A 12757-nucleotide genomic window follows, 5' to 3' on the forward strand; every position below is an offset into this window, starting at 1 on the left:
GCAGAATTCCTTCAAACTCCGTGGATCAGGAAGACGGTTTGTGTTGAGCTGTTCACCGAACCAGGGCCGGGGCTCTGTTGGATGCACTGTGGGAAGCACGGCTCTTGAGAACAGCGGACGGTAGAATCTGAAAAAGGTTGTGGTAACCTTAAAAGAGAAAGCTCATTTCTGATGAAGGACGATTGGAGCTCTGTATCAGTAGCTTGGTACAATAATGGCAAATCCACCCCATGGGATGTCTTAAGACTTACAGAGCAGTTGTTGACATTTTTTGCACCTTCTGAGGTTGAACTGGAAGCTGTAGGGTTACGTCATCTCAGCGATATTCTGCATAAATGAATCTCGAAGAGAAGATCTGGCCATCCCTCTACCATGGGCCACTTATCTAGGGGAAAGACAGTGACCCAGTAAATGCAGTTGACTGCACAGGGATCCTTCAAGTGATGACTTTGGTAGTTTAAACTGAGATTTATCGTTACAAAGTGGACAGAACTGGGGAAAACCAATCAACATGGTGAATGGCATACAGTTAATACTCAAACGTTGGTAGACAGAAATTTATAGCACTTCGTGGAGGGGGAGAGATAAATTAGGAGTTTGGGATTAGCAGATATAAACTACTATATATAAAATAGGTAAACAACAGGTTCTTGCTCTATAGCACAGGGAACTATATTCAATATCTTGTAATAACATAATGGACAAGAATATGAAAAATAATATATCAATATATGTATAACTGAATCACTGCTGTACACCAGGAACCAACACAACATTGTAAATCAACTGTACTTCAATTTTTAAAAACTTACAGCAGTTCAGATTTTTTTTCTATCTCAGAGAACTAATTTCTGATCACAGTATATTGTTTTAGATTTTATAAAGCTGGTAAATTTGGATGGTTTTGGCAATTCTCTCCAACTTTAGAAATTGTTAGTGAAGTTCCTGTGCGTTTAAGTAAAGCACAGTGAGATCTACTGTTCAGCTTTAATGTTCAGAATCCCATAAAGTAAAATTATAGGTGATTATAAAATTTATCACTGTCAGAAGCCAGATAGTACCAACCCAGAGAGAGGGAAAGTTGATGTCTTTTCAGCTGGGTCCATAAAATAAGTTGAAACAATGACAAAGTACAAGATGAGATTCTTCTCAACCATCCAGTCTATTCTCTTATGCTTACTGTGGGTAGCCAGGTTAAGTTTTTGATTTTCAACTTAATTTTCCCTTCTGGTTTCTCTCTGCCATGATTTCGTATGTCTTATTTGTCATTGCCCATTATTGACCCACTGCTTCCTTCCCGGATCTCAAATAATCTAGCTAATGCCATGTCCCTGCCATGAACCCAGCATTTTCTAGGAACCCATTTTGTCAAGTCCAGTCATACAAGAGAGAGACACTAGAGCTTTGTATGTGTCCCATGTACAGTCGTTAGCCAACACGTGAATGAATGGAAAAGATGTATTTTCTCTGATTGGACTGTTATCTTCCTGTACTATCAATGAAATTCTCTTCCTATCAGAACAACTATAATGGAAACTATAACTCTCATTCCGAGGAGCAGTTAATGTTAAGTTTGTTCGTTTCTATCGTCTTCTGACCCCTGTTGTTGCAGTAAGATTCAGGAGATGAGATATTGTAAGGATACAAACTATTTGGGTTACTGTGTATACATTTAGATAGCCATTGAACTTGACTTTTTATATCACATACCTACCATTCTGAGACAAGTCAAACATTGAGAACTTAGAGAAAATTGTGGCCCACGTATCACATCAGCAGAACTGTGTTCTTGTTCTGATGAATAAATTGTAGGTTTTAGAGCGAGGGCTTCCCCAGATACTGCGCACAAATACTAAAAACGATGACAGGTGGGGCTCACACTTGTGAACAGTGGCAAAGACAAAAAACAGAAAGTGGGAACTGACAAAGAAGTGTCCATTGTTCATTGGGTCAATGGCCCCAAAATCCTAAATAAGGTTTTGCATGATTCTGAGAGGTTTAAATATATTGATAAGCAACAGTGTAAATTATTATCTGAATAGTTTTTTAAAAAATGACTTTGGAGAAGGCTGTTTAGCCTGTGGTTTGCTGAATCCTTTGGCAGAAAAGACTACACTAAAAATGCCCAATTTGCAACTGTTCTACCTTTATGAGAAAAATACAACAATTTGACGTCAAGCTTCAGTGCTACCCCTGAGGTTCTATCTGAATAGTTCTGTGTCCCAGGCTCCAGACCTCTGCATTTCCAGCTGTTTTTTTTGGCAAATGTCAGTAAAGGGATATCATAGGAATGATCCTGGGCCCCAATGCAATATTAAATTATGTTTCACGTATATGGGCGCTTGTCATTACTTTGTATGCTTTTCTGTTATGTCTGAAATAGTTTGTTTTTCAAATATTATTACTGGGAAAAAATGTGCTGATGAGTATAATGGGTGTTGATAGATTTGTATTAAAAATTTAAGTAGGAGTTTATGCATGTTGGAAGCTTCTCTCATAAGTATCAGGACAATGCAGTTCATTCTGGAAAGCAATTCATTCCTTTTACTCTTTAAGAATGATTTTTTTTTAAGATTTATTTATTTATTTATTTTTGGATGCATTGGGTCTTCGTTGCTGAGTGTGGGCTTTCTCTAGCTACGGTGAGTGGGGGCTACTCTTCGTTGCTGTGCGCGGGCTTCTCATTGCGGTGGCTTCTCTCGTTGGGGAGCACAGGCTCTAGGCGTGCGGGCTTCAGTAGTTGTGGCTCATGGGCTCTAGAGCGCAGTCTCAGTAGTTGTGGCTCACGGGCTTAGTTGCTCCGCAGCATGTGGGATCCTCCCGGACCAGGGATCGAATCCATGTCCCCTGCATTGGCAGGTGGATTCTTAACCACTGCGCCACCAGGGAAGTCCCAAGAATGATTTTTTTAAATTGAAGTTTAGTTGATTTACGTTATATTATTTTCAGTGTACAATATAGTGATTAGATATTTTTATAGATTATATTACATTTAAAGTTATTATAAAATGCTGGCTAAATTCCCTGCACTGTACATTACATGCTTGTATCTTATTTATTTTATACCCAATAGTTTCTACCTCTTAATTCCCTTCCCCATCTTGCTCCTCCTCCCTTTCTCCCCTCTGGTAACCAGTTTGTTCTCTGTATCTATGAGTCTGTTTCTGTTTTGTTATATTCATTCATTTTTAAAATTTTTAGATTCCATATGTAAGTGAAAACATATAGCATTTGTATTTCTTTGTCTGAATTATTTATTTAAGCATAATACCCTCCAGGTCCATCCATGTTGTTGCAAATGGCAGAATTTAATTCTTTAAGAATGATTTTTAAGGAATGAAAGCAAAACAAGCCTTTGGGATTCTTGAGTGTATTTTTGTTTTGTTTGTTTGTTTGCCCGCACCGTGCCGCGTGCGGGATCTTAGTTCACTGACCAAGGATCGAACCCGTGACCCCTGCATTGGGAACGTGGGGTCTTAACCACTTGACTGCCCAGGAAGCCCCTTGAGTGTACTTTTAAGAGAGTTTAACAATCATAAAATAAGACATATATGTGGAATGTAAAGCCTTAAGAACATATAAAAATATTTTCCAAGGGATTTGTCATAATGCAATACAATGGTAGCTACCATAGCATCACGTACATTCATGGAGCCCAGTTTTATTTATTTAGATTGATTTCTGTGACAGTTTTGCAAATGTTTTAAATTTTCAAGTTGTCTTAAATGTACAAATGTTTCTGAAAGTATTATCGTGAGGATATTCTGAAACCTCCAAAATGTTTCTGGACAGTGGAAAATTTTTATATTAGAGGAACAATGAAGAGAAATTAGTCTAGAGAAATAGCTACAATTGCACCAAAGCAAGTTAATGCAAATTAGCATTTCTGATAAAAAAAAGTTTGCTTTTGACTTAAAATGATGAAAACAATTGCTTCATTTATTAGAGTGTGCCCAAATGATACATTTTTAGAAGCAAACACTGTTCCTGATTTGGATAACCTTTGCCTGAAAAAAATGTTAACTATTCTTCTTCAGCTGAATAATTTATCCTGATAATTTCTGAACATGTTTTCCTGAAGCTACTTCCCTAATGCTGAGAAAGACTCTTAATATTATTTGATATCTATAAATTTAATAGCACGTATATGAAATTTTTTCTACCATTGAAGGTACAAAACTGGTTAGTATGTTTTAAAACTTTTCCCTTCATTACAAAAGAAATGCATATACATATTAGAAAATTTAAAATATATGGATAAGGCAATACAATTAAATAAAAACTTTGATGAGTATCTTTCCATATGTTTTCTGTGCTATATACTCATATGCACTCACATGGAATCAACTGGTAAAACTTTATACAAAAACAACTAAACCAAAGTAATAGTCTTTGATATTTGGTAGTATGGTTGGCTAAGATGTACTGCTTGATATAAGCTTTCTTAGAATTTTTTAATGAATGTGGGAGTCAAATATTAAAAAGTCCAATTTTTACTTTAATGCTATTAAGTTTTCCTGAGTTGTAACAGTAATGTCTTTGTAGTATTTGTATTTAAAACATCCTTCATAAAAATGATAGAGTTTCAGAGAACTTGCCAATATACTGATGGGTTTTTATTTGTTTTTGTGCTTGCTTGTTTTAACTGAACTGCTTAAATTCAGCTCTTTCTTACGATTATTCCTTATGGTCTTAACAGCCATTATTTTTAAAGTTATTATTTTTGAAGATATCTCTGATAATTACATCTACAAGAAAAAAATCACCATTTAGCAGTGTTTTTCTCTGTGTGGTGGAATTAAGGACGTTTATTGTTTACTTATGTTTTTCCATCTTTATTTTCCAATGTTTCACAAAGAGCATGTAATCAGAAAAAGAAATTATTTTAAAAGAAATAATAGCAGATTGATCCATTTTCTACCTGATGTAGAAACTACACAAGAACCATGGATTCCAGAAATAACAAGCTTATTTCAGTTTACTCAATGACACATCTTTGAGGTCAAACTCCCAGAATTCGTTCCATCCCCTTACAAAAAAGCATGAGTGGGAATTTGGTTTTCCTTTTTGGGTAAAGTTTCTGCAGAGCTTGCTGATAAACTGAGATGAAGCTGATAATGGATCTCAACTCTTCAACTTTAAAGCAGAAACTAGGGTCATAAAGACATGGAGTCCTGAAATACTCTCCAAAGTACAGTCCCATTAAGCTAAGATAGTGCTTGGAAACACTCGCTGAAACTTGCAATTTGCACATGCATCTTCTCCAGTTCGGCCATTTTGACCTTCTGTTAAAGCCACAGAAACCTGGGGAAGGGCAAGGGAGATTTTTCAGCTAACCTTCACATGAGTCTTAAAAAATGATTTTCTTTCAGGGAAAAGTCTCTCGGAATGAAAGAAACCTGAGTGATAAGTTAAAAACAAAAAAATCTGGGTGAGACCTATGTAAAATTGGCCGATTTAAAGTCATTCCAAAGCACACTAGCTTTTAGCTGTGTCTGAAAAGGTGCCACCAATGCACACCATTGGAAAAAAACCCAGGATGCCTCTGAAATTTATCTCCCATCAGTGGAAAGCCCTTTTGTAGCGTTAATTGACATCAGTGCAATTCAACCTGTATTTATTGAGTATGCTTAATACATGCTTAATACTTAAAAAAGTGGAAGTTCCTCTAACAGCCCCCCACCGCCCCGCAATTCACTTTTCCTCTGATATCCCACACAGTCAGCCTTGATGGAAATCACACCATAACTCGAATGTTCTCTGTGGGGTATTTTTGTTTTTTTGCGGTACGGTGGGCCTCTCACTGTTGTGGCCTCTCCCGTTGCGGAGCACAGGCTCCGGGCGCGCAGGCTCAGCGTCCATGGCTCACGGGCCCAGCCGCTCCTTGGCACGTGGGATCTTCCCGGACCGGGGCACGAACCCGTGTCCCCTGCATCGGCAGGCGGACTCGCAACCACTGCGCCACCAGGGAAGCCCCTCTCTCTGTGTTTTTGATTGCAGCTGTGAAAGTACAGGATGAGCTGGAGACTGTCAGCCTCCTTTAAAGTACACGAGAATCCATCGGCACAGAATAAAAGCTGTACTGCTTATTAGAGTTGTGCACATAGCCGTCGTACTTAGTCCTCTCAGCATTACTTTTTTTTTTTTTTTTTTTTTTTAATGAGGACAATTCTTCACGCAATTGCCAAACTAAGGCAGAAGGAAACTTTCTCAATCTTTTTGGTGCTTTCATCAGATAACCAATATAAAATATCTTCCAGAATACTCTGTCTCCTCAGACTTCAGAGTTTGTTCTTGGGAAGTTAGAGATAAACAAAGATGGCCTTAATAAATCTATCTAACATTGTAAATGTACAGTTTCTGGTTCTTTTTCCCCTTGGGGCAGTAGGCCAGATATCACTAACAATTCAGATATTCTGGCCTTTCTCAAAAATGTCATGACATCAAGAATATCATGGCTTAAAAAGAAATGAAATTGAGTTATTTGTAGTGAGGTGGAGGGACCTAGAGTCTCTCATACAGAATGAAGTAAGTCAGAAAGAGAAAAACAAATACCATATGCTAACCATATATATGAAATCTTAAAAAAAAATGGTTCTGATGAACCTAGGGGCAGGACAGGAATAAAGACGCAGATGTAGAGAATGGACTTGAGGACATGGAGAGGGGGGAAGGGGAAGCTGGGACAAAGTGAGAGAGTAGCATGGACATATATACACTACCATATGTAAAATAGATAGCTAGTAGCATAGCATAGGGAGATCAGCTCGGTGCTTTGTGACCACCTAGAGGGGTGGGATAGGGAGGGTGGGAGGAAGGCGCAAGAGGGAGGGGATATGGGGATATATGTATACCTATAGGTGACTCACTTTGTTATACAGCAGAAACTGACACAACATTGTAAAGCAATTATACTCCAATAAAGATGTAAAAAAAGAAAAGAATATCATGGCTGAGCAAATCACTGGAGAAAATTAGGATGCTTTTTACTAGTGTTGCCATAATTAAAATTCAGCTGCCTTCTGGGAAAACCTGTATAACGCACCCTTGATTGAGTGTTGAATTTGGACTAAAAAGAACCCCTTGAAGAGGGAAGTGTTTCCCTTCTAAAGAGTGAAATTGCAGGGAGGGCATTTAAACCTGACTTTAGCAGTCATTCACCAAGAAAATGGAAGAGCTGTGTTTGGGGCAGGGACTGTTTAGAGGGGTTTTGTTTCTTTGTTGAGAGTTTGGGGGTGTTTGTTTGCTTTTCCTATACAGTCATTACACCCTCATATTAGTTTGCCAATGTTGCCAGAACAAAGTACCACAGGCTGGGTGGCTTAAACAACAGAAATGTATATTCTCACAATTCTGGAGATTGGTAGTCCGAGATCAAGGTGTCAGTAGGGTTGGCTGCCTCTGAAGCCTCTCTCCTTGGCTTGTAGATGGCTGTCTTCACCCTGTGTCCTCACATGGTCTTCCCTTGTGAGTGTGTGCATCCTCATCTCTTATAAGGACACCTGTCATATTGGTTTAGGGTCCACCCTCATGACGTCATTTTAACTGAAGCACCTCTTTAAAGACCCTGCCCTCAAATACACTCACATTCTGAGGTCCTGGGGGTTAGGGCTTCAATATTTGAATTTGGGAAGGACACATTCAGCCCATAACAACCCTGATTCAGGGTCTTCTTGTCATACCTATGAGACCTTTCCTTTGTAATGGCCAGAAGGGAAAGTGAGAAGGTGGGAAGGTATTCATGAATTTTCCACAAGACCTGGCTAGCTTCTGCAGCAACCTTTTTTTGTTTTTCACTGCCTTCAGTATGGAAGAATTTTAAAAGTCCACTAACTTTGAAGGCATTATGTTAAGTGAAGTAAGTCAGAGAAAGACAAATACTGTATGATCGCACTTATATGTGGAATCTAGACAAACAAAACCCCACCAAACTCAGAAAAAGAGAGATTTGTGGTTACCAGAACTGGGGGCTGGGGGGAAGGGGGAGTCAGAGGAAGCTGGTCATAAGGTATAAACTTTCAGTTACAGATAAGTACTAGGGATGTACTGTACAGCGTAACAACTGTAGCTAACACTGCTATATGATATGTAGGAAGGTTGTTAAAAGAGTAGATCCTAAGAGTTCTCATCACAGGGGGAAACTCTTTTTCCTTTTCTTTTTATTGTATCTATATCAGATGATGGATATTAATTAACTAAACCTATTGTAGTAATCATTTCACAGTATATGTAAATCAAACCATCATGCTGGTTTGATTTGCATATATTTACACCTTAAACTTATACAGTGATGTATGTCAATTATTTCTCAATAAAACAGGGGGAAAAAAGTCCACTGAGAACTTTAAGAACGCTTTGCTCTCTTTCCCTGTATTTCTTTTTGTTTCTCCCAAACAAAAACATGCCTCTGCAGCTGCAGATCTCAGTTAGAAAATGTTTTTCCTGACTTTGCATGTCAGTGATAGGAAAGAGCTGGTCAGTGAATCTTGTCAATCAGAGATTTTTAAACCGGCAGATGTCTTTGAGGTCTCCTGCTATTTCTCGAGCACTCACAGTGTACCTGACTCCTTACCAAGCACAGACATGTTCTCTCATTTACTCCTTCTAACAGCCATGTGAAGTGAGTGCCATTATCAACAGTATTTTGGAGATGTGATCACGGAATCATAGACAAGTTTGGCCACTTGTTTAAAGTTCTAGAGCTTAGTACACTGACTTGCAAGGACTTCAACCCAAGCAGTGTCATCCAGACCTGAGCCTTTACTCTCCCTTGCTGGGGAACTAAGATCCCACGTGCGGCACGGTGTGGCCAAAAAAAAAACCCAACCTTATACATGACATGCCCTCTGATAGTTTCTATTCTATTTCAGTTACTTCTTAAAAATACTGAACGTGACCCACTTAGCTGAGTCTGTCACAAACCTGAACTAGATGGCCTAGTTTAGACTCCCGGAACCCTAAAATCCTGTCAGCCTGCGTGGATGCTTATTTGGAGCCTCTCTTATCTTAAATACACAGACTGTTGGTTTGAGGCAAATGAATATTACGTATTACAGAGAACATCTTTTTTACCCCCAGTCTGAGCTAACTGAATAATAGTAATAATAATAATCACTTACGTTTATTGTGTCCATCCCATGTGCCAGAGGTTTAAGACGTCACCTCTCCTGTAGCGTATAAGCTGTAAGTATTACTGTCTCTGATTTACAGATGAGGAGACCAAGGCTTTGGTTAAGTAGTTTGCTCAAGGCCTCATAAAGTGTCAGAGCAAAGATTTGAACCAAGGTCATTATCATTCCAAAGCCTTGATACACTTCTTTTAGGGGAGGGCATATACAGGATCAAGAAGGAGAAGTGAGGGCCGGAAGCTACTGCAGCTGAGCATTATTTCTTCCCTGATGGTTTGCTGTCCCTGGCAGAAACAACTGTCCTAAAGGATGTTAAACTACCATTGTAGCAATGATTAAAATCTGCACCTGGGAGCTTTTCCAGTTCCCCCCGAAACCCAGGCCACCCCCAGACCAGTTAAATCAGAGTCTCTGGGGGTGGGGCCCAGGCCTGGTTTGTGGTTTTTTGTTTTTATTTTTAATTTATTTATTGCTGCGTTGGGTCTTCGTTGTTGCACACGGGCTTTCTTTAATTGCGTCGAATGAGGGCTACTCTTTGTTGCGGTTTGTGGGCCTCTCATTGCGGTGGCTTCTCTTGTTGCAGAGCATGGGCTCCAGGCACGCGGGCTTCAGTAGTTGTGGCACACGGGCTTAGCTGCTCTGCGGCATGTGGGATCTTCCCAGACCGGGGCTCGAGCCCATGTCCCCTGCATTAGCAGGCAGATTCTTAACCACTATGCCAACAGGGAAGCCCCCAAGGCCTGTTTTTGAAAGCTTCCAGGTGATTTCAATGTGTAGCCCAAGTTGAGAACCTTGAAGTTCAGTTAAGAACCTCTGAAGTCTTGGTTAAAGAAATTAAGGAGCTTTAAGGGGCTTTTCTATTTTAAAAGACTGTAAAATACTGCCAAAACCTCTTCAACTGCTTTTACAAAGCTGAAGTACAAACTGTTGCTGTTTCTTTGGAGGAAAAAAAAAAAAAAAATCAGATAACTTTGTATCTGCTCTTCCAAACCAAAGAAAGTCAAGAATGCTATGGGGAGATGCTACAAGCACCAATCTCTGTGATACTTCATAACTCAGCTCACATAATTTTAGAAGTGTTTTTATGTGACTAGAAAAGTCAGTTGTTGAATCAATTAATCAGAAGTGAGAGGGGTGGGACTTCCTTGGTGGCAGTGGTTAAGAATCTGCCTGCCAACGCAGGGGACTTGGGTTCAAGCCCTGGTCTGGGAAGATCTCACATGCCACGGAGCAACTAAGACCACGCACCAGAACTACTGAGCCTGTGCTACTGAGCCCATGTGCCACAGCTGCTGAAGCCCATACACCTAGAGCCCATGCTCTGCAACAAGAAAAGCCACCACAATGAGAAGCCCATGCACCGCAACAAACAGGAGCCCCCGCTCACCGCAACTAGAGAAAGCCCGCGCACAGCAACTAAGACCCAACGCAGCCAAAAATAAATAAATAAAAATTAAAAAAAAAAAAAAAAAGAAGTGAGAGGGGTGAGTAGCCATCAGCCAAGTTGTCTGAGGATGATGCTGAAAACCAAACCAGACTAAGGGGACTATAAATATTATAAGCGGTTACATTTTCTTGCAGAGAGCCTCAGTGAAAGATTTCCACTTTTTCACATGGATTAGTAACTAAGGTTAAAAACCAAGGACCCTTCCTCACATCATTTTCCGACAGGAATAGGTAGATATCCTTTTACTAACTTCTACCTATCCCGATTTTAGACATGTGTTTCTAGGCTGTGATCTGTGCATTCCATTAGAAAATATAACTTGATCTACACTCAGTTTCACTGTGTTCCATGCAGCGGTCTCCGAAACAGGGACTGTATCATACTGCTGCGTTTTTTCCATGTCTCAGGAGACAGCATTAATAATGTAAGAAATCACAATCTTCATACTTCAGAAAATGAAAATACAGTATGACCATAAGAAAAAAGTCTGCTGGATTCTGAAAGCCCCTGACAAATGACAGGTGCTGAGTAGTCCTGCTTAGGCCAGCATGGGTGGAGGTGCTGTGCCTCGGTTCTGTCCTCAGTAACAGTGCTCAATGTTTGCTTCCAGAACGATGTGGCTGCACTTCTGAAACCAATATCGGAAAAGATTCAGGAGATCCAAACTTTCAGAGAGAGAAACCGGGGGAGTAAAATGTTTAATCATCTCTCGGCCGTCAGCGAAAGCATCCCTGCCCTTGGGTGGATAGCTGTGGTGAGTCTGGCTGGAATGTTGCCCCTGCACCTCGTCAGGTTTGTGGAGTGTTTGGGAGAACTCATGGCTGCCTTCAGGCTTCTCCATCCTCCGCCTGTTACATGAAAGGAAGATTCCCTTCAGGCTGAATACATCAGCTCTTTCTTACCCTTTTGAAGTTCAGGGCTTTGTGTTCTGAGATGTGGAAAGTGCTTCACTGATTTTACAGAGCAAGATTTGCCTCCAACTTTGAAGTCAACATCTGCATTGCTTCTCTTCTTCTTTAAGGCATTTTCTTTCTTATCCTATTATTTTTTTTCTTTCTATGCTTTGGTGATGGTCCTGTTCTCTCAGTCCCCCAAACCTGGTCCTTATGTCAAGGAGATGAATGATGCTGCCACCTTTTACACTAACAGGGTCTTAAAGGACTACAAACACAGGTACGTACCTTCTTTTATTGACCAGATTTTCAATTGATTGTTTGTTAGACATTTGTCCCCAAGCTTAATGTAGTTCATTACTGATTCCTTTCAAAGTCTAGTTTACTACAAACATTAAGGAAAAATCCCATCTTTGCAGGTAGAGCAAAGTGGAAAGTGAAATCAATGATCCAGATAATATGTGTGTTTTAGAAAGTCTGCCCCAGTTCTCTGGTAATGAATAAACTCTCCCCACGTGAATGCATGTCACTCTGTTATGTATCCCCACAATAATGAGAGAGATCTGTGATGGTTTGTGATGGACCAGCCCTAAATGGACAAACCTTTTACATTGATCAAAATAGAATTGGTGAGAGTTCCCTGGTGGCACAGTGGTTAGGAGTCCACCTGCCAGTACAGGGGACATGGGTTCGATCCCTGGTCTGGGAAGATCCCACATACCACAGATCAACTAAGCCCAAACATCACAACTACTGAAGCCCACGTGCCCTAGAGCCTGTGCTCTGCAACAAGAGAAGCCACTGTAATGAGAAGCCCATGCACAGCAAAGAAGAGTAGCCCCTGCTCTCCGCAACTAGAGAAAGCCCACGCGCAGCAACAAAGACCCAACGCAGCCAAAAATAAATAAAATTAAAAAAAAAATAGAATTGGTGGGTGAGGAGAGAAAATAAACGGGGCTTAGGAAATGAAGTATAAATGAGGAACAGAGATGAGATGAGACAATAAACCAGGCCAATGAGAGGGAAACCAGAGATTGCGTTAAGATGAAATACAGTTGGGTGGACAAGAGAGACGTCTGTAAGAACAGCCGCCATTCAAAGTGCTGTTGAAAGTACAGATGAGACTGAACCAACAGGTTTTGCCTGGAGAGCCAGCTTAAAAGGACATTGCGTTCTCCAGCACAAGTAATAGATCCTAGAGAGCCGCAAACTGGGGCTAGAATTGGAAATGGGACTAAATGGGGAGAGGCCAGAGCTGAATAGACAGGAAGATATCTCTGAACTGCTGA

The 12757-nt window shown here is 40.2% G+C and overlaps 1 protein-coding gene across 8 annotated transcripts in view; it reads left to right on the top strand.

The window, feature by feature from the left end:
- The window catches only part of CAP2 (cyclase associated actin cytoskeleton regulatory protein 2), a 168669-nt gene that overhangs the window by 118071 nt on the left and 37841 nt on the right, over positions 1-12757 (top strand). For 7 of the 8 annotated variants that reach the window (XM_079935519.1, XM_079935518.1, XM_079935520.1 and 4 more), the window contains 2 exons: positions 11186-11329; positions 11663-11748. The exons of the other annotated variant lie outside the window; for it this stretch is intronic. In XM_079935519.1, the coding sequence (XP_079791645.1) occupies positions 11186-11329; positions 11663-11748 (230 nt within the window). The remainder of the gene's footprint in view (positions 1-11185; positions 11330-11662; positions 11749-12757) is intronic. 8 annotated transcript variants of the gene reach the window in all.

The sequence above is a fragment of the Stenella coeruleoalba genome (assembly GCF_951394435.1).
Source record: "Stenella coeruleoalba genome assembly, chromosome: 10".
NCBI lineage: Eukaryota > Metazoa > Chordata > Mammalia > Artiodactyla > Delphinidae > Stenella > Stenella coeruleoalba.